General features: G+C 34.8%; 1 protein-coding gene across 3 annotated transcripts in view; it reads left to right on the forward strand.

Moving 5' to 3' along the window:
• The window catches only part of Itprid2 (ITPR interacting domain containing 2), a 37,463-nt gene that overhangs the window by 13,782 nt on the left and 2,603 nt on the right, over positions 1–21,078 (forward strand). For 2 of the 3 annotated variants that reach the window (XM_026392007.2, XM_026392008.2), the window contains exons 9-16: positions 3,134–3,206; positions 6,714–6,802; positions 8,204–9,382; positions 11,218–11,295; positions 11,375–11,502; positions 11,909–12,059; positions 13,350–13,415; positions 14,064–14,528. In XM_026392007.2, coding sequence (XP_026247792.2) covers positions 3,134–3,206; positions 6,714–6,802; positions 8,204–9,382; positions 11,218–11,295; positions 11,375–11,502; positions 11,909–12,059; positions 13,350–13,415; positions 14,064–14,528 — 2,229 coding nt within the window. The remainder of the gene's footprint in view (positions 1–3,133; positions 3,207–6,713; positions 6,803–8,203; positions 9,383–11,217; positions 11,296–11,374; positions 11,503–11,908; positions 12,060–13,349; positions 13,416–14,063; positions 14,529–21,078) is intronic. The other variant, XM_026392009.2, reaches the window with a different exon arrangement.

The following is a 21,078-nucleotide window of genomic DNA, read 5'->3' on the forward strand; positions in this document are numbered from 1 at the left end:
AATCATAGATGAACGCAGAAAGACATCTGTGAATTTATTTTCCAGTTTTCTCCCTTTATAGATGAGGAGTTTGTTCCCCATGCCCTGTAGCATTTGATATTGCTTTACAGCAGTAGTTCTCCCACCTTTCTAAGAGATGTAATATTCCCTTCTGTATCAGTACATGATGGGAAAAGGCAGGGGGTGGGCAGGGGTGCCTGCCAGTGGACAATGGAAGAAAGGAATTACCTGTCATACAGCTTTACTAATTTAGTGTTTCAGAGTACTTTCACTTATAGTCACATTTGATCAACCTAAGGACCTGTGATGTGAGAATTTTCATCTTTATTTTACAATCAAGAAAACTGGTAATTACCACAGATAAAAGAAATGGCATTAATGAGACTTGAATTCAGTTTTTCAACAGACTGGCTACTTTTAACTACCCCATGCAATTATCTGTGTGTCAGATTGGTTGATAGGGTCAGATGTTGAACAAGAACTCAAGTCATCTGATGCATAGCCCCTTACCACTTGTTTGGAAAAACAGTGCTTTTTTTTTTTTTTACACTCTTTTTGAGATTAAAAACTAAATAGTTATATTTTCTAAAGCGTTTAACTTTGATTTTCTTTCAAAATTATAAACAAGAAAAGAGCTGCTATAACTATCTCTTTAAACCCTAGAGGAAGGGCTGTTTGAATTTGAACATCCCACATTGCTGTCCTGTAGGACACATTATATAGTAGTATTGTACCTAGAAGATGCATCTTAGTCAAGATAAACAGAATAGTTGTTAAGAAACCAAAGTAAGTGCCTATCATATTGGAACACTGATTCAGAAAGCTGTGGTCTTTGAAGTAACCCAAATGTGTGAGTTATTCTAAAGCTGTTTTCATCATCTGTAAATTCCAAAATGCAGAAACCAAGCAATTTTAGCATTTTGGTTTAGTAGGGATTTTTTTCTCTCCATTTTTAAATGAAAAATTTCACAACCTAAATTAGAGAAATAGTACAATGAACACCCATATTTGGTCATTCCTATCAGTTAAATGAAAGGCCAGCTGTAACAAATGATCAGCGTTCTACTGAGTATTTGTGGCCATCAAATAGGCAAAAGCCTGTCATATGCATCTTGGTTCTATATTTGTATCATAATTTTTTGTAGAATACCCATCTCAAGTTTGACTGCTTTCTTTTGCATAATTATAACCAGCAATAAAACATGATAAGCTAAGAAATTCTCCCACTATCACTAGCATGTCTTTCTTGGCTCAACAACTGTGTACTATGATTTTGCCAAGTGAGAATAATAATCCTGGCTTTAGTAGTTTTATTAGTAAAATATGACCCTCTCATCTTGCTTTTTAATGCCCCTTTTGTACAGTTAATGAAGGACTTTGTAATGAAAGAAGGGAGAGTAGATTCTTTGCCTAATGCAGCATTTTGAAGGATAGAACACTGAAGAAACATATTCATTAAAGTCATATTATTTTGTGATTAATTTTATAAGTCTAGGGAAATAGAATATGTGATAATTCTACATTTAAAAGTGAGAGGTTATAATTATATAGTCTATGTCTAAGCCAAGTTTCTTAGAATATAGTCACTTGGCTGTCTCTTATACTTTTTGATCTGATTGATACTTATTTTATAGAAAACTCTTTGAAGTAAGCTATGCCTGAATAATAGCTAATAATAGGTCTTTTGTTGACTATACAAAGAAAAAAATGCATTTTGTTCCCTTGCACATAAAACAATGGTTTTCCTGTTGAACCTTTGTCCACTACTTTGAGTAATATATTATAATTGTAAATAATAGCAAAGAATGTTAGAACTTATTTTATATAATTTATTTACAGATGATGGTTTTATATGACCAGTATGCTTTTGGTTTCTAAAAGATTTAGACTGGTAACATATGAGAGGCCCTGGGTTTGATCTCCAATACCACATGATAAAAAGATTAATATGAGCTGGGATATAGCACAGTGGTAGAATATTTGCTTATTATATGCAGGGGCCTGGGTTCTATCAACATACTGGAAAAAAATAAAATAAAGATATAAGAGTTGAATTCACAAAAAATAAACATGAAAGAAAAAAACATTCACAGACTTGAGTTCATGAAACTATGTAGAACAAAGATATTATAAATCAAAGCAATTTTAAATTTGGTAATGATTTCTTTAATCTTTGGGTTTGTTTTCATGTCAGCTTTTTCACTTTTCTTCATATGGAATATTTTAAATAGTTTTATAGTAAAAAACTTAGCAGAGTTCTCTTTAGAACCTGATTGATGTTTGTTGTCTAATCTGTTAAAGTGTTCAAGGTTGAAAACCCCATGTTGTTAGTTTTCTCATCTTACTGGGGTGTTATTTACTCTTTAAATATTGATCATAATAGGGTAACATCATGGAAATTAGCATACCTTCCCCTCTTTCAAATGTTTCCTCTTGATTTAGAGTTGTGTTAAAATAGATAAGAGTATTAGTGGGATGTGGAAGGCAACTAGGGATCTGAAAATTCCTAAGTGATGTAGTTTACAGTTATACAAAGACAACAGAAGACAACTTTTGTAGATTTGATATTTCCTTTCAATAGAATTTTTAGGGACATACAACTTCCAGGATATTAAAAGAACATTCATATCAGAACAGAGAAGTCTTACACATGAGTGACACTTGATAACAGAAATTTGTGGGACTTTAGAAAATTTTATCATGGGAGCATGATATTCCATTTTTAAAGATCCAAGACTTGTAAACTACCTCAACTGTGTGTCAGTCAGAGCCTGCTGCAGTGAGTATATTAGCATCCTTCCTGGAATTGATTCTACTTTGAGGTTTAATATTTAGAGAACTTTCTCATATGCTCTATTTTTCATCTAATATTAATAGCAACTTCTAGAAAAAAATCATTTATACATGCAGTTATTTCTCCTCATTAGCTAAAATGTTGAGTGCTATTTTTAACTGGAAACTAGATTAAAAAATAAGTTGTGGGTCTTTCTAAAAATTTTGAGATAAAATGATGTCTCTGAAGTATGTAATGTATTAATGTACCTTAGGTTGATTTATTTAATAAATGGTTATCAAGAGATTATTCTTTTTGCTATAAGTTCATTTAGTTTGAACTACTTAAAATTCTTTTTAGGTTCAGAGTACAGAGGGAGAAGCTCCTCACATCCCGGCCACTTATCAGCTGGGTCTCACCAAGTCCAAAAGAGGTAAGTAAACTGATAATCAGTAGTTCCTGCACATGTTACCAAAGTGTTGTCAGTTGATCTGGAAAAGGTGTTTTACCTCTCTCTGTGTATAGTAGCAATAAGGGTAAAAAGATCCAAAACACAGGTAGACATGCTTCACTATCACTTGGTTATATATTTTTTTGTTATTTTCTTGAAGATTTTTATACTCTGAACTACTATTAGTTTGCTGATCCTGTAATGACCTCATTACACATTTCTGTGTACTCTAAATATTTTTTCAGTTCTGCACAAGAATTCAGTGGAAAGTAACTGAAAGCAACAGATTTAGGGCTACTTTTTACATTGTTGTAATTAAAAAATGTGCTTGGATTATCTGTTTCTAATTTCCATTCAAATATGGCTCCTAACCATAGTACATGGGATATACCTCTGGCAAAAAAGATCAATCTCTTAGCAATAATTAAACCTAGTTAAATTCAAACTATGGATCAAAGGTGAGAGGTTATAAACACTGTTCTTCTTGTGAATAATTAATTATTGACCAAAGAACCTTTGAATCCATTCCTTTCACTTTTAACTTGCAACTAGAAAAAGATGTCTGGTTTTAAATTTACAAAGCTTTTGAAATTTAGGGAGAGAGAGAGGAAGAAGTTTAATTGACCACTAAAGGTAGGACTATTTATTTTTAAAACTTTACACATGCTGAACCACCCTGTTTGTTTTTTAAAAAAACAAAGATATGTTCTAAGAATAGGAAATTACATGTTTTTCCTTCTAATCTCTGAAATTATTTCTTAAGAGACAATTCGCATGTGATATTTTTCTTTTACTTCATTATGGTACTAAGGAAAAGAGCTCCACTGTCGATAGGTTACTATAGTTCTAGCCAGAAACAAAAAGAACTTTCCTATTTAAATTTCATCCCTTTTTCAGTTTATAAATGTATATATGTGTTTCTGAACGGCAAGGAGGAATTCACCACATTCAGGAAGTCTGTGCTTTAGATGGATAGACAAGAGACACATTAGAAAAAGCAGCTTGCCATGTGTCACAAGGAGAGTAAAAAAAAAAAAAAATTGTTTCAAGAGCAAGCTCTAGGTGGTGGGAAAGATGGAACATGATTTCTACTAAGATCTGTACTTCTTCCTCTTAACAATTCTGGGTCTCTTATTTCTGGTGTCATAAGCAAAAATGTTACTGTTTTAATCAGACTTTTACAATTTAAAAATGGTTTTGTGAATGAGCAGTGGGAATAATGGTATGTTAGTCATTCGAAAGGTAGATTATCAAGTTTTGTTAACGTGGTATATAAGTATCTTAGATTAATCATAATTACAGAATTGGAATCACTGATAATATATTCATTTCACAAGTTAATAAAATTGTACATACCAGGTTACTAGTAGGACTTTTGAAGTTAAAACTATCCTAATCTTAAATCCAGTCTGGCATTTACACACTGTGAATGGACTAGAAAGGTTTAGTGACTTATGTCACAAGCTAACATTTGGTAGATGTGTTGAGAGAAGTTCCACATTTTCTTCTTAGAAAAGATACACAATATTTTCCTTAGTTTAGCAGAGAATATACAGGTTTTCTGTTTTGTTTCTGTATGATATGGGACAAATGTAGTGTCCAAGTTCCCCCCCCCCATTTTAATGTTTTCTCTAACTTCCTGGTTTAAATTAGTAATATATCTTCAGGACAGAAGTTTAATCCTTAATTCTCTTTTTGTCTGTGGAGAACTCTGTTTTTTTTTTTTGAAACAGAAATGCCTAAAGTAACCTAGATGGTGATTTATAGTATGAAACAGTTTCACTTACATTCTACTTAGCTCCTGAAGTAGTCCTGTGAGGTGGCAGAACTATTATTATCCCATTTGTAGAGGAGAGAAATTATTGCTTACAGTGGTGAAACAAAGCAGAAACTTTCACTGGAGCCTCCTTGTTCTTTTCGAGATGGACAGACACCTCCTCTAGAGCCCAACCAGTATAATTAGGAGGTGACATGTGAGCCTCATAACAGGGCTCCACAACCTTGAGGGGAACTGGGTGCAGACCTTACTCTGCTACAGATTAAACAGATCTTAGCTGGGAGAACCTGAGTCAGCACTGGTTATTTTGGCTTCCCTGAGCCCTGTGGCAATGCTCTTTGCTTTAACAAGATTTGACACTTTCACTTCTAAATCATTTATGTGACTGCTTAATTCTGTTGTTGCTTTAATGAAATATTTATCATTGATTCATTCAGCACACATTTATTATAGATTGTTCTAGGTACTGGAATATGAAGAATCAGTAACATTCTTGCCTTCAGAGGCTCACTATCTAGTTTAAAAAACAAAAGACATGGAAACACATAATTAGGGGAATAAACTGCTATGCCACAAGGTATCATTTTCTAATTAATACAGTGCCTAATTAGTACTGATGATAACAGCCCATTACAATTCAGTTTTTACAATTATTTCAGTCTTCTTAGATTTATCAAGGATATGGAATAATTTCTTGCATTTCGTTATGCAGCTTTATTACTATCAAAACAATATTATAGAATTATTCTAAATTTTTAATGGGGAAAAATTATTCTATTCCATGAAACCTGAAGCTAAAGTGGGAGGGATATCAAGGAACTTTTAGATTTTATACAGTCTCATTATTCAGTTGTTTCCCTATATGGTTCAGGTCTTAAATGGTTGTGGATTTGGTAAACACACTTTATTTAGCCTGCTTTTGAAGTTCTGTGGAACCATGTTGTCTCATGAAGTGTCACCTTAGTAAATGTGATGGATGGAATGTGATCATGCTTGCTGTACTTAGTTGACCTTTTTACTTACTTAAAACATTTTTTAGGTTACAAGGAATTAGACTTTTCTGCAAAAAAATAAATAAATAGAAGGACTTTATATAATTAGCAATATAATATACTAGTTGAATATATTTGACTAAGTTACATGCAATTGTTATGAAAGAATTGCTTCATGACTTTAAAATCTTTGCATGATTTAAAACATTGGAGATACTTTAAGTATGCTTGCATTTCAAATTGTTTTATTTAATTGGTTTTAACTGTGTTCTTATTAGGAAGATATAGATGTTTTAAAAATGTTCTATATTTAAACTTCTAATTTTACTTCCTAAATATCTACATATTTGCATAATGTAAATGGTTTATTTGTGGACTTATGCATGTGTTAGAACCATCTTAGAACCATCTTTTATTTCAGCCAATTTTACTCTAAGGATAAGACATTAATTGGATTTACCCAAATACATTACAATTAGAAATTAATTAGTAACTGAATAGAGAGAGTTTCTAGTAGAAAATCTGATTCAGTTTTTGTTTGAACTTCAGTTATCTCCTGTGCTTTGAAGCCACAATTTTTGCATAAGTAATGCATGCTTTTCCAAGAAGGAATCAGTGTTGTGTGTCTTCTATCTGTTGGGAATCTTATCTATAATCAAATCACTTTCATTGAAGCCTTTTTTTATTAATGGTTTTACATCACTTCACTTTTGCTGACAGATCATCTGCTACGTACTGCAAGTCAGCATTCTGATAGCAGTGGTTTTGCTGAAGATTCCACAGACGGTCTCTCCCTAAATCATCTTCAGGTAAAATTTTCTATTGTAATAGGTACTGTGATTAGACTCTTCTTTTTAAACTGATTTTTCAGTTGGTGTATATTCAAGACTGAATCTGTCCTAATCGTTGTTTTCAAATAATAACAAGACTAAAACTTCTGTGATATAGATGTTATCTAAGCACTTCACTATAAATATCAGATTTCACTAATGCTTCATCTCTGACAGAATATTAAAATCAAACAAAGTCTTCTCCTTCTTAACTTTTGGAGCACCAGAAAACAGATTATTTTGATCATTATCTGCTTAGTCCATTATTTTTCATCATCATGGTGTTTCAGTATTTTACAAAAATTGTTTTGCTTGATGGCTCACATGAAGTGTGGATCCATGGCTTGCTGATATTATACCGACTTTTTATGCAAGGCTGTATTAGATAAACCAGAAAAAAAGGCACATTTTTATCTGAGCTTTTAGTCTGTATGTGAAGTCACAAAAAGTCCAGGAAAAGGATCTTTCTTTAAGATTTATGTAAAATATCTTTAAACAGTGTTAAAATTGAAACAAGAAAAGGATAACTCCCAAAGACTCTATAGTCCTAGGATCTAAAAGTTAGACAGAAAAGAGATATGTCTATAGAGACTCAGAAAGAATAATCAATAGACAGAAAAATTGGGAGATGGAGGGAAGACTTTGAAAAAGGAAGTTAGGGCCATCCAGAGTGAGAAGGCAAGATCATAGCTACTAGGAGACTTATGTTGGAGAGAGTGGTTCTTTTGGTGTAAATGAAGCCAAAGCATGACTGGAGAATAAATCCTTGGTGAGGACGAGAAAATGGGAATGTGGACTGTTTTTGCCAGTTTGAGCGAGAGGTCATTTTGTCTTTTTGTGCAGGAATGAATGACTTAGGGAAGTTGTTCAGCTAAGGGAGTAGCCAAAGAGGACAGTTTGATCCAGAAAAGTCTGGGATGAAACAATGGAGGAATACCCTGATCCTGGCGAGAATGTGATTAGAAGTACAGGTTGGAGGGATTAGTCTTGAACAAAGGTGCACAATTTCTTTTCAGAATGGAGTAAAGGAAGGAATGATGGGCAGGAAAACTTGTCAATGGTATTGGGGAACAATGTGAAGAAATTTCTATTGTTTTTTCGGTGAGTCAGTATTATTTTGGAAGTAAAGAAGGAGGGTGTTGGCAAGATTCTTTAAGAAAAATAGTGAAGATTTGAAATAATCATCGTGAAAAAGTGGGAGTTAAGGGGAAAGGATTTCAGTTGCTGATCAACAGCAGTACAAATATTTTGGAACAGGGCCAGGGGCACAGCCAAGGTGGGAGACCATAGAAGTATAGGTGCATGGTTTCTGTTTGGTATTTTGTATGTAATACCTCTTAATTTTATTTTTTCATCTTCCCACCTGTTTTCCTTTCACAGGTTCATGAGTCCCTGCAAGCCATGGGGAGTAGTGCTGATAGTTGTGACAGTGAGACAACAGTCACATCATTTGGTGAAGACCTTGTTACACCAACAGCACAAGACCAACCTTATTTCAATGAATCAGAGGAGGAATTTCTTACCCCTCGTCAGAAGGAAGGAAGAGCCAAGGCAGCAATGGTTGCTGAATGTGGGACTGTTGAGAATACAGGAAATAAGCAGTCTACCTGTAGTCCAGAGGATCACGTTACTCAAAGTACCAAAATAGAAGAGGGTTTGTCTCCAGCACAGACAGTAGAGCTGATGAGGGAAACAAGTGGTGAAAGTGATGTGGATAAAAAAAGTGATGTGGATAAAAGCAGCGAATGTGAATTTACCCAGTACACCACACATCATATTCTGAAATCGTTGGCTTCCATTGAAGCTAAATGCAGTGATCTGAGCTCGGAAAGTACAATGGGGCCTCCTTCTTCTGTGGACAGAGTTAATACAGCTTTGCAAAGAGCTCGAATGAAGGTGTGTACTCTGTCAGGTCAAAGAGTAGGGCGTAGCCTGATAAAATCAAAAGATCTGTTAAAACAAAGGTACTTGCTTGCCAAAGCTGGCTATCCTCTAAGAAGGTCTCAGTCTTTACCGACAACTTTATTGAGCCCAGTGAGGGTTGTGTCTTCTGTCAACGTTCGTTTGTCTCCAGGGAAAGAAACCAGATGCAGCCCACCTTCCTTCACCTATAAATATACACCTGAAGAGGAACAGGAAGTGGAAAAAGGGGTGACTGAGCATGACCATCAGTCATTGGTTAAATCCACCATTTTCATCTCTCCATCATCTGTGAAGAAAGAAGAAGCCAACCAGAGTGAGGTGACCCATTTGGAAGAATGCCATCATGGAAGGACTCCTGCACAGATATCTCAGTCCACCTGCTCCCTTCACTCTGTCCACTCTGAGTGGCAGGAAAGGCCCCTGTGTGAGCACATGAGAACTCTGAGCACACACAGTGTTCCTAACATCTCAGGTGCCACCTGCAGTGCCTTCCCCTCCCCTTTTGGGTGTCCTTACTCACACAGACATGCTGCTTACCCTTACCGAGCATGCTCTGTGAATCCTCCTTCTGCCATAGAAATGCAGTTGCGAAGAGTGTTGCATGATATTAGAAACTCACTTCAGAATCTTTCACAGGTAGGAGAAAAAGGTTTTCTGAATTTTATATTTTATTGCTCTGAGCATATCTTAGTTCACTGAGAAGCTAATACCCATCAGATATAAGTACCTTAGCTGTATAATTTCACACGCTTCAACTGCATCCTATAGTCTTCCCTTCTGTTTCATGGGAAAAGTGAAAACTAATCCTGAATAAGTTAATTTCTCTGCTTAGAATCTCCTTCCTTTCCTAGAGGAGAGATTTAGCTCTATAGATATCCTCCCTTTTTCAGCTTTTCTTCCGTTGTCTTTTTCTTGGTCTAGAAACTTTCAGTTGTCCCAGTTATTTAAGAAGTCTTCCCTGTCAAAATCCTTTCTCTCCTTTTCTCTGCCATTTGGATGTTTTGACCACCTCTTCCTTTTCTAAGTTTCTTCATGTTGGTTCAGTTGGCACCGTCTTCTGCTGGTTCCACTCATAACTCTCTAAGTTTTCCCTTCACTACTGATCCCTGATGCTGCTCTCCTGGCACAGAATTAGTCTACTTCCACTGGGTTCAAAGACTGGAACTCCTCAAAAAGAGAATAAACAAAAAACCCCCCAAAAATCAGGTAATGTGAATTTAGAATGCATGTCATCTCTTATCTTCATGAAAATAGTATTAGGAAGCCCCTTGAAAAGTAAAATCAGTGTTGTAATTTTAAGATGTAAAAAGATACACCTTTGCAATATAGGTTTTATCTCAATGACAGTTGTCTCCTGGGTTTGCACTCTAACCAGAATGTGGGTGTTTCTTCTTTACAAAACCTGGTTCTGTCTATGATTGAGATGCTTAAGCTTTTCGTTGTAATTATTGTGAAGCTGGGGATTTCCAGGGACCTGTCCACCTATACCTCCGTGGTACACCTTTCCAGGTGCAAGTTTGTCTGCTCTAGCTGTGTGGTCTTCCTCTTGGATGACCCTTCAGTGATGGAGTGCATCAGTTTCCCCACCCCTCTCTCACCCCACTAGATAAACACTTTATCCAGTCTCCTTGCTTAAGTGTGTGCTCCTGCCACATTGGCCTGCATGCAGGGCTCTCAGTAGTTTTGCATTCTTAGGGATCTGCACGTGCCATTTTGTGTTTTGTTTTTTGTTTGTGGTTTTTTTTTTTTTTTTTTTTTTTTGTGGTTTGTTTGGTGGTTTAATCTTGAATGCTCATCCCTTGGGTTTCTTTGCATGACCAAGTCCCATTTACTGTTAAAGCTCAGCTCAGGTGTTAACCATGGTTAACAAAACTTAACCTAATGTGAATTTGTGAATTTTTGTTTGTGTCCATTGTAGCACACCCATCCTAAGATTATAATAAAAATTTAAACTTCTCTTTATTCTTTCTTATAGTGTAAGAACACTTGAAGGCTGGGGCATGGGGTATCTTTTATCTCCACTGCCTAAAATAGTCTCATATAACAGATGCTCAAAAGTTTAACAGTTGATGGTTACTTGCTATTCCCTCCAGACATGTCAGTAGTTACTGTGATCCCATAATGACATTTGTAGTTGCTTTTTTGACTTTCAATTTTGCTTCTCTACTTTCTCAAGGCAAGAAGGAAGTCCTGTAAAATAGATATGAGTTATATTTTCTCTTTTGCCTCTTTCGCCTTCCAAATATATTGACTTATTCCTGGAGTAGCTAAGAGTACTAGGTAGCATTGGGGACTGATTTTTTTTTTGTTGTTGTTATTATTGTTCTTGCTTACAATATGAAGAGTTTTATTTTGTTTGGTTTTGCCTCAAAAAAAAAATTACACAGGACTTAAGTTCTGCCTTCTTATTACCTTAGAAAATTTGTTGGTTCTTTGGCATTGGTTTTAACCCTGTTTTTGTTTGTTTGAAGTACCCTATGATGAGAGGACCTGATTTTGCTGCTGCTCCATATAGTACTCAGAAATCATCTGTTCTACCTCTTTATGAAGTAAGTTCTCATCTAAGTTATTGTGTTACAAAATAATTTTTATGATCTAGAAGTGTAATTTTGTCATATTGCATTTTAGAATACTTTTCAGGAGCTTCAAACAATGAGGCGGAGCCTGAATTTGTTTAGAACACAAATGATGGATTTAGAGTTGGCAATGCTGCGTCAGCAAACCATGGTTTATCACCACATGACTGAGGAGGAAAGGTAAAAGTTCATTTTTTAAAAAAGATTTTTTCATTCAAAGGAGCATTTGTAACTTATATTTTTTTAAAATGAGACTTTATTTCCACTGCTGTATACCCTGTAACTGTTTTGTGAACCACTATAGATAAAGTTAGGCATACATAATTAATGTTAACTTTTGTACCTTCAGTGTATAAGGAAGATGGTTGGTTGTGAGCAGCTTCTCAGTGTGCAGGATATTTGTGAGAGAAAATAGAGGAACAAAAACCATTGTCCTAGTGATTACACCTCTTATAGTTGTTATGTGAATTTATAAAACTTGGAATTGAGTACCTTCTGTTAGCTTATAGTAGTTTTTAAAAAAGGTTGTAAATAGGAACCTTCAAACTACCTTTTTCAAACTTTATACCTGTCACAATACTGATAGGTATGAAGTTGAACAACTGCAGAGTTTGAGAAATTCAGTCCGAATGGAACTTCAGGACCTGGAGCTTCAGCTGGAGGACCGCTTGCTGGGCCTGGATGAACAGCTTCGGGCTGTGCAGGTGCCTTCTCCTTTCCGCTCCTCAGCACTTGTGGTACGCTGCCTAGGGGGTTATCAGGAGTTTTCACTAGCTTTATTGATAAGGTTCCATGTAAATTTAGGACAAATGCCTTCGTTTTAACCCGTTTACTTGAATGGCATTAGAAGCATGCAGAATGTTTAAGGAACTTTTCTACACATCAGTTTCATGTATAAGTTGTAATAATTTTCTTATATTATTAGTTTATTTAAAAATAACATTTAAAATTTTAATGATAATTTTTGACAATAGCAAAAAATAAAGGGCAGTGCAAAAGTTTAGATTTGTTGAAGAAAAAATTGTGGTGAATCAAAATATGACTAATTAAAAATTTGAATCACTGCATATAATTAATTCCAAAGAACTGACATATATTTTACTCAGTTTTTGTCCCTTCTCTTGCATTTAAATAAATAATTGTTTATCGTTGAGTCTTTCCTTAATTTTAGACTCTATTCCATTCTTTAAATTTTTTAATGTTTATTATTATTTTTTTTCTCTCTTTTGTGCTGTTGGAGAGTGAACCCAGGGCCTCCACATTCTAAGCACATACCCTTCCACTGAGAGAAACCTAATGTCCCTTACCCTTAGTTATGTTTTTTAAGGGATCAAGTGAGGTGTTTTGATAGAAAATGTGTGTGCAACCAAGATAATAAAAAGAAACGCTACTGTCTTTATTTTGTGCCACTTTTCATTATTTCTAATGTTTCTTTCCATGAAATTTGAACTTGAACATCATATTTATTTTTACCAATACCTTTGAAGTTGTAAAATATGTTTCTTCGAAGTTTTGAATTCTTTTTACGTTGACAATGTGTTTGATTTTTGTTAAAAATAAATGAATGAGTGGGACATGGTGGCACTTACCTGTAATCCCAGGTACTTGGGAAGTTGAGGCAAGAGAAATATGAGTTCAAGGATCTGGACAACCTAACAAGACCTTGTGTCAAAAAAAAAAAAAAAGAATAAGTACATACATACGCATATGTATGCATATACATTGAGTAGTAGAATAAGAGTGTGTACATATATAGAGAGAACATAGAATCAGAAATATGTATCATTAATGAGTATTTTTCTAATTATTTTGATCCATCATTCTTTGAAATGTATGATGGTAGGAGCAGAAAATCAACTTCTGTGCATCTTGGTGATGTCGATTTTCAGTTACAATAACATTTCATAAGACTCCATAACAGTTGAGAGTGACCTTTGTGACATAAAGTGGTACTTTTTGGTATTTTATAAAACACAATTTGAGAAGTTTATGCATACATATGCATGTCTATATTGTTATCTTTTCAGGGGATGTGTGGCAGTAGAAGTGCTGATAACTTGTCATGTCCTTCTCCGCTGAATGTAATGGAACCAGTAAGCTCTCTCCTTTTAAGTCATTGGGAAAGGGAAATGACATTATGTCTCATAAACACACAGTTTCCCAGGGCGGATGAAATCTATGTTTGTTTTAAATATAGAATTTCATAAATTGGTTAAATTTAATTGGAAGTGAGTTTTCTCCTTCTGAAGACCATTGCCATCTTAATCCACTAGAAAGCCAGCTTAATTGCAATAGTGACTTATCTGTATGACCTAAAGGAGATGATGCACCATTAAAAATATTTATTCTCCAGGGGAAATAAGCTTTCCCAGTTAGATATCAGTTCTTTAGATCTGTAAGATGACTGCTTTTTGAACAAATTTGACTTTTATTATATTTTAGACAAATTGTTTTATTAGAATGCAAAGCATTATGAGTAACTATGTTGTTTTTCTTTACCTGTGTGGTTACAAGTAAAATTTCATCCCATTGTATGTTCTAGTTGCCCATTTTATTGCTTGAGCTTGCCATGAATTTAAGCTTGTGATCTTTGTGAATCAGTTTGACTAATTAATAAATCAGTGAAATAGAATTATATCTTTACAAGTTCGTGATTTTTGACAACAGTCATAAGTTAGGAATTGAACTTCAATAACCAACCTTAATATTGAGAGAGAAAAATAACAATTTTTCTGATCCAGGTCACTGAACTGATGCGAGAACAGTCATACTTGAAGTCTGAATTGGGCCTTGGACTTGGAGAAATGGGATATGAAATCCCTCCTGGAGAAAGCTCAGAATCAGTTTTCTCCCATGCAACATCAGAGTCATCTTCTGTGTGTTCTGGTCCCTCTCATGCTAACAGAAGAACTGGAGTGCCTTCGGGTGACTCAGGGGGAAAACACAAAGCCCATTTTGTGGCAAGAAAGAAAGTATTCCGAGCATCAGTGGCTCTAACACCAACTGCTCCTTCTAGAACAGGCTCTGTGCAGACGCCTCCAGAGCTGGAGAGTTTTGAAGAAGTTGGAGCAGCTGAAGAAGGCTCACGGGTTGTAAGACCTAAGTCTGAAGTGGAAGAAGGGCCTGAAAAACTGCCCCCGATGCTAGCTTCAGAGGAAATGCATAGAAATGTGGAGCAGAACGAGTTGCAGCAAGTCATACGGGAGGTGGGTAAAATCTGGGCTTCATTTATATGGAGACGGATGTTATGCTTTATTTATAAGATATTCTTTTTATTCATAGTATTCAGTAATTTTCAGAGAGCTTTTAAATTAACCTTTCCCATTGATCTAATTCATATCTATTAAAATATGTTCATAATAGCATTTCTGCAAACTTCGTACTTCAATGTGAAATAATTGCAGTTCTCTATATTCAGAGTGGTGAAAACATGTTTGTAGAGTTTGAAGCACATAAACACATTACAGAGTCTGTCCCTCTTGACTCTTCCATATCTGGAGCACTAAGGATTACAGTTTTGGTCTTTTCCAGGATTAAAGGCTATCATTTATTATTTCAACTGATGTAAGAAAATGATGTTGTGGTTTTCAGAAGTATAAAAAATTTGATATACTTGGTGGGTGAAGAAGTGTGGAAATTTGAAGTTGTTAAAAAATTGAAATCAATACACAAAGAAGATTTACCTTGAATAATAATAACATGAGAATCTGAAGCATTAACAAGAATTCTAGGTTACCAAAGGGCCTGCAAAAAATTACAAAGGTTGTAGTCAGTGGTGACAGATTAGTTGAGAAAATTTGCATAATAACTTTTTAGCATTGAATGTTAATAAGAAGGTATAGTATATCTTATTTAAAAAGGGTGAGCCCCATAGGTATACTTTTATGATGGATCCTACCCCCCTTTTCTTCTTAAATCACACTGTCCTTTTTGTTGTAAAACCTAGTAGCTTACACAGGATAAAATTACACAGGCTGAAAATATTTTTCCTTCTGTTCTATTTTCTTGTCTTAAGAACTCTTAAGAGTAATAAGGCAGAACCATATTACCTGTAGTTTTTTCCAGCCAAGGCACTAAGACCCCATTCAAGAAAATATTTTTTTTCATTATGTCTGTTAGTGAAAAAGAATACCTATACATTTTTTTAAAAAATCACTTTAGGGACTGGGGAGATAACTCAGTGATTAAGCACATACTTAGCTTGTGTGAGACCTTTGGTTTGATCCCAACAACAACAACAATTAAAATTTTTTTGATGAGTGTCTGAGAATCTGCTCTGTAAAGAGGGATAAAAGAAAAATACAAGTAAGTTATGAAGCGCATACACTTAAAATTCTGGTAGGAATTGGTAAACAAGACTATCTCAAGAGATGATGGAAAAATTGCACAGAAAAGCATTTTGCAAGGTCATCAAAAAGTTTCAAGTTTCAATCTATTTTGGATCATGAGTTTTAAGATCAGAGATGCTCAACTTTTAAAGTCTGTGCAACCATTTCAGAAAATCAGCAAAACTCCAAAATTTGAAATATTTCTGGTCCCAAGCATACAGATTCTCAATCTTTATAAGGTATTGAAGAACTAGGAATTTAGGAATGGGAAAGGTCAAAATGAGGTCAGAGAAATTAGTCACTGGCTCCCACTTTTTAAAAACTGTATCATCGGGCTGGAGATGTGGCTCAGCGGTAGCGCGCTCGCCTGGCATGCGTGCGGCCCGGGTTCGATCCTCAGCACCACATACCAACAAAGATGTTGTGTCCGCCGAGAACTAAAAAATAAATATTAAAAAAAATTCTCTCTCTCTCTCTCTCTCTCTCTCTCTCTCTCTCTCTCTCCTCTCTCACCTCTCTCACTATCTCTTTAAAAAAAAACTGTATCATCAATATAATTAGCAATATGAATCTAGCATATTTTAGAATTAATTTTTAGCAAAGAACAGATTTCTAGTGGTTATAGATCAAGAATGGTGGCAAAAGACCAGAATGTTTCCTCAAATGGGCCATTGATCCTTTCAGCCCAGAGATTATTTTATATATCTTAAGTGCCATCATTTGCAGCTGTATGATAGTATCTTGAGAAACTATTTAAATATAAATATCATCAGTTCTGCTATGTACACAGATAATATATGCGATCCTGAAAATCTCTGCTGTGTAAACTCATGCAATCAAAAACCATAGGACTTATGCAGGAAATAGGATTTAGACTCATATCACTCAAAACTTCATCAGGGATATTTAAAAAGACAAAAAATAGAAACTGAATCAAAATAGTAGCATAGTTGTATACATTTTAAATGGTTGAGAAATACAAAAATGCTACAACAAATATCATACTTAACCTTGAGAAAACCTTGAGGTGTGCTTGTAGAATTGGGCTTTGGAAGGATTGCAGTTTGTGAGTTGTTGTGAAGGGGTGGAAGGAGAGGGACCTGAAATCTTACAGAAAGCTTTGATGCCCAGTATGGATAAATATGGCCCATACACAGACAACTGAGATTTCTGGACAGTGTTTAAATAATGTGCATTTTTGTGCTGTGTTTCTAGGTTCAGCTGAATGCTGTTAATTGTGTTTATGTAGTGTTGTTGATGAAAGTACACATAAGTAAATGTGTAATTTGCATTATACACAGTTGTTTCCTAATATTTCAACCATGTTGAAACAAATTTACATTTTCAAAATAAGTATCATAGCAGAACACAGCATGTTCTTTATTTATTTTCATTACATGAAGCTATCAGCCAAAAACTTTAGAAAGTGTTAATTCTGTGAATTTATTTGTCCTATAAAAGTAATTATTTTTGAAAGTTGATTGTTGCTGCTTAACATTTAGTAAACTGTCTGTCCAACCTATTCAGTCAGATGTGCCTTTGGTTAGTAAAACTTTCTCATACTATATTTGTTAACCAAGGAACTAGGTTTTAAGTAACTTTTTTTTTTAAGAAATGTGATTTTTTAATTTGTTCCAGTTAGTTATACATAACAGCAGAATAGTATTTCAACTCATTGTACACAAATGGAACACAATTTTTAAGTTCTCTGGTTGTACATGATGCACAGTCACACCATTTGTGCAGTCATACATGTACATAGAATAATTATTACCATCTCATTTCACCGTCCTTTCCACCCACGTACTCCCTCTCTTCCTCTCCTTCCCTGCTTCCCAATCCATTCTTCCCTTGCCCCCTGACACCCACTCCATTATGGATCAGCATCCACATATCAGAGAAAACATTCAGCCTTTGGTTTTTGGGGATTGACTTACTTCGCTTAACATTATATTATCTAACCCCATTGACCTGAAAATGCCATGATTTTATTCTCTTTTAATTCTGAGTAATATTCCATTGTGTATATATACCACTGTTTCTTTATCCATTCATCTATTGAAGGGCATCTAGGTTGCTTCCACAGTTTGTTTATTGTGAATTGAGCTGCTATACACACTGATGTGGCTGTGTCACTGTAGTATGATTTTAAGTCTTTTGGGTATAGAAAAGGGACTGGGATAGCTGGGTTAAATGCTGGTTCCTTTCCAAGTTTTCTAAGGAATCTCCATACTGCTTTCTAGAGCTGTTGCACCAATTTACAGTCCACCAGCAGTGAGTGTGCTCTTTTCCCACATCATCACCAACACTTGTCGTTGCTAATATTCTTGATAATTGCCATTCTGACTGGAGTGAGATGAAATCTTAGAGTAGTTTTGATTTGCAAGCAATGTGGTATTTTTGTGCCCTTTAACTTTGAAAATTTTCTTGAAAACTTGACATTATATTTCTCATTTGGCACAAATTTTAAACATGTACACTTTAGTCCTCGTTTTTAAAGTTGTAGTGACCTAATATATACTGTAAGTAATTTAACTTTAGACAGGAATATTGATATTTTTGGCCAGTAGAATATCATGAAAAAAGTCCTTTGTTGCCATTTTGGTGCCATGATCCTGGAGAATTATTTAATCATTTACAGGAATCTCCTATTAAACATGAAAAATTTTATACTTTGCAGACATTCAAACTGGCACGCAAGGCAAATGTTTGAAATGTTAAGTCCATTAATTAGAAACTACTGAGTTCATAATTTGGCATAGTTTGAAGGAAGTTGGGCTTTAACATTTACTCTTGCTGTCTGCAAGGAAGGACTTACCAAGCAAAATATATAGATCAAACAGGGCATAAGAGGAATACTGATGTACTTAAAAAGACGGATGCATTTGAAGTACTTTAAGAGCATGTATTAATAGATAAATTAATCCAATGCTGGTGATAATTTTCAAAATACCATTTGTTTATATTATTTTAGCTCCAATACAGTGGTTTTCTGCTTAAAAGTTTGCTTACACAATATTTAATTCAGATTAGTCTTCATTCCATTTATTTCCAATTGGTGATCTTTTTTACTTAAAATGCACTTGGTACTGAATTCCTTTATTTTTTTTAAAGCTCATTGTATCTTCTACCAAGAAAATTAAATTAGATTCTGTCTTTCCAGTAAATTCTGAGCCCCTAACCCTGTTGACAAAGATACCATTCAGGAAGACAAGGTTTAATCTTTAAATCTTGCAGGTGAGGATCAAGCATTGGCAGGCACTTTCAGGGAAGTTTTCTTATTGCACTCATGGGTGCATAAAAACAATGATAATCTGTCAGGGCTTTTTTCTATTATTGCACCATCTGTGAGGTTTTTAAAAAGAGTGCTTTTGTTGTTTTAATATAATAGAATTTCTTTGGAAGGAGACCACTGAAATAAAGCCCTTCCAGACAAATATCTGATACATTCATTTGGTAACTCAACTTGTATCAGATTAAAGGGACTCCTTGTCTGCCCAGATTGTGTACATTATAGTAGGAAAAATGTACACTGTGTTAGAATTTGCCCCAGTTATTGATGACTTATGTTATCAGTGGCCTGAAAATGTTTAGTTATTTTAAAAATATATATGAGTTTGTATATTACAAGATGATTTGATAGGATGAACAAACCTGTGGCCACAGAAGCAAATTCAACAGAACTCGAAAGAGTAAAGGTAGATGGCTGCATATTTAGAAAGTTGTTCTGTGTTTATTGAAGTTCCTAGGCTTGGTTTCTGCCTTTTAGGATCTTTATTACAGTACATCTGACATGTTTTTAAACATGTATTTTAGTAAGGCAGAGCTCACCATGTGTGTCTGTTGGAACTTTCTTAGAGATCACTTGATAAGGAGGCTGTAGTGCAGAGTAGATGCATATTAAATAGATGTGCTGCCCCACACTCCACACTTGGAGTCCGGTGTGTGTTGCTGATGTTTATCTCTTCTCCCTCTTTTGCTCACTCATTCATTCATTCATTTGTTTAAATGTTTATTGAGCAATTACTTTTATGTATGAATACATTGATAAGCTAGACCTGATCCCCTCTGGGAAGTAGCTAACCATATTTTCCACTTGATCTCATTCTTTCATTCATATTTCCTCTCCTTTTGGAAAGAACTCGCTTGTCACTTAGTTTCTGTTCTACCTCCAATTCATCCAAGATGCTCTTGATGCAAAGTTTTTTATCTTCATGATTCTATGAAATTTTCTTAATTTTTTGAAACTTGCTATTTAAGATCTGTCATTCTCTGAGAATTTTTAAACTTTTTTCCTTTTCTAGCCCATACTTGTTTCAAAAATTTTCAAAATTTATTCTGTTCTTTTGTGGTTAATGGGTTAATAAAATTGTTTATCCTTTAACATTTTATGAGCTAATATTTGTATTGTATCCATCTAGATAACGTTCTTGATAATAGAGCTAGCTAGCTGTAGCCCTTGCTATTCAAGTGACCCTCCTGCCTCAGCTCTCAAGTAGCTGGGACTACAAGCGTATAACACCAAGCCTTGCTCTTAGAGATTCTTCTATGCTTTTCACAAGTATTGTCTGAATTCCCCCCAAATGCTTGGCAGATGTTGTTTGGTAAAGAATACTTTTTGAGTAGTTTGGTTTTTGAATGATGAAGAACAAGGAGACAATAAAATTTCCATATTGCATTGGCAACTGAACTGGAAAAACTTTATACTCACTGTCTTATAAATGTAGATTTGCAGTTGCTCTGTGTACACATATTGTATTCGTGCTTACATACTGTAGCTAAGCGATTCTGGTTTCATGTTTGTATCTAACACACATTCATTTAGAAAACGAATCTGAAATGCTATGAACTTGAAAAACTTTTGGTGCTATTTAAAATTTAGAAATATTTTAGAAAATGAAAAGCTTATATTTATTTAAGTACATGCCAGTGCAGATGGTTGGTACATAAGGAACATTTTTGTTTCTATGAATAACTATGCCTAGGTCTATGTATTGTATACCAATTTTGCCTGACAGATTAATACAGAAACATTTTTGGAAAGACTTCAGTGGGAATGTGTTTAAGACGTACTTAGGAACGTTTTAGGAAGTAGATCAGGCTGACAGGAAACTGTGGAAATGTAGAATTTTTAAAAGCTAGTTAAGAGTGTCTCAAGTGCTAATTTGGGAAGGCATTATCAGTTTACTTCAGGAAATACACATTTAAAGCCTTCACAGAGGGCTATTTGGAGACAGTGCTGTATCATTAGAGAGAATGGGAGGGGATGGGCATATGCAGTACTTAGACATCTGGAGAAGAAAATCAGCATGGAATTACCATTGACCCAGGTCTGCTTGCCTTTTTCAACAATAAAATGAGATTTATACCCTTACCTGAAGTAACAGACTAACAGCACACGTACAATACCACTAAAGAAAAAAATATA

Source organism: Urocitellus parryii, chromosome 1 (assembly GCF_045843805.1).
Source record: "Urocitellus parryii isolate mUroPar1 chromosome 1, mUroPar1.hap1, whole genome shotgun sequence".
Lineage (NCBI taxonomy): Eukaryota > Metazoa > Chordata > Mammalia > Rodentia > Sciuridae > Urocitellus > Urocitellus parryii.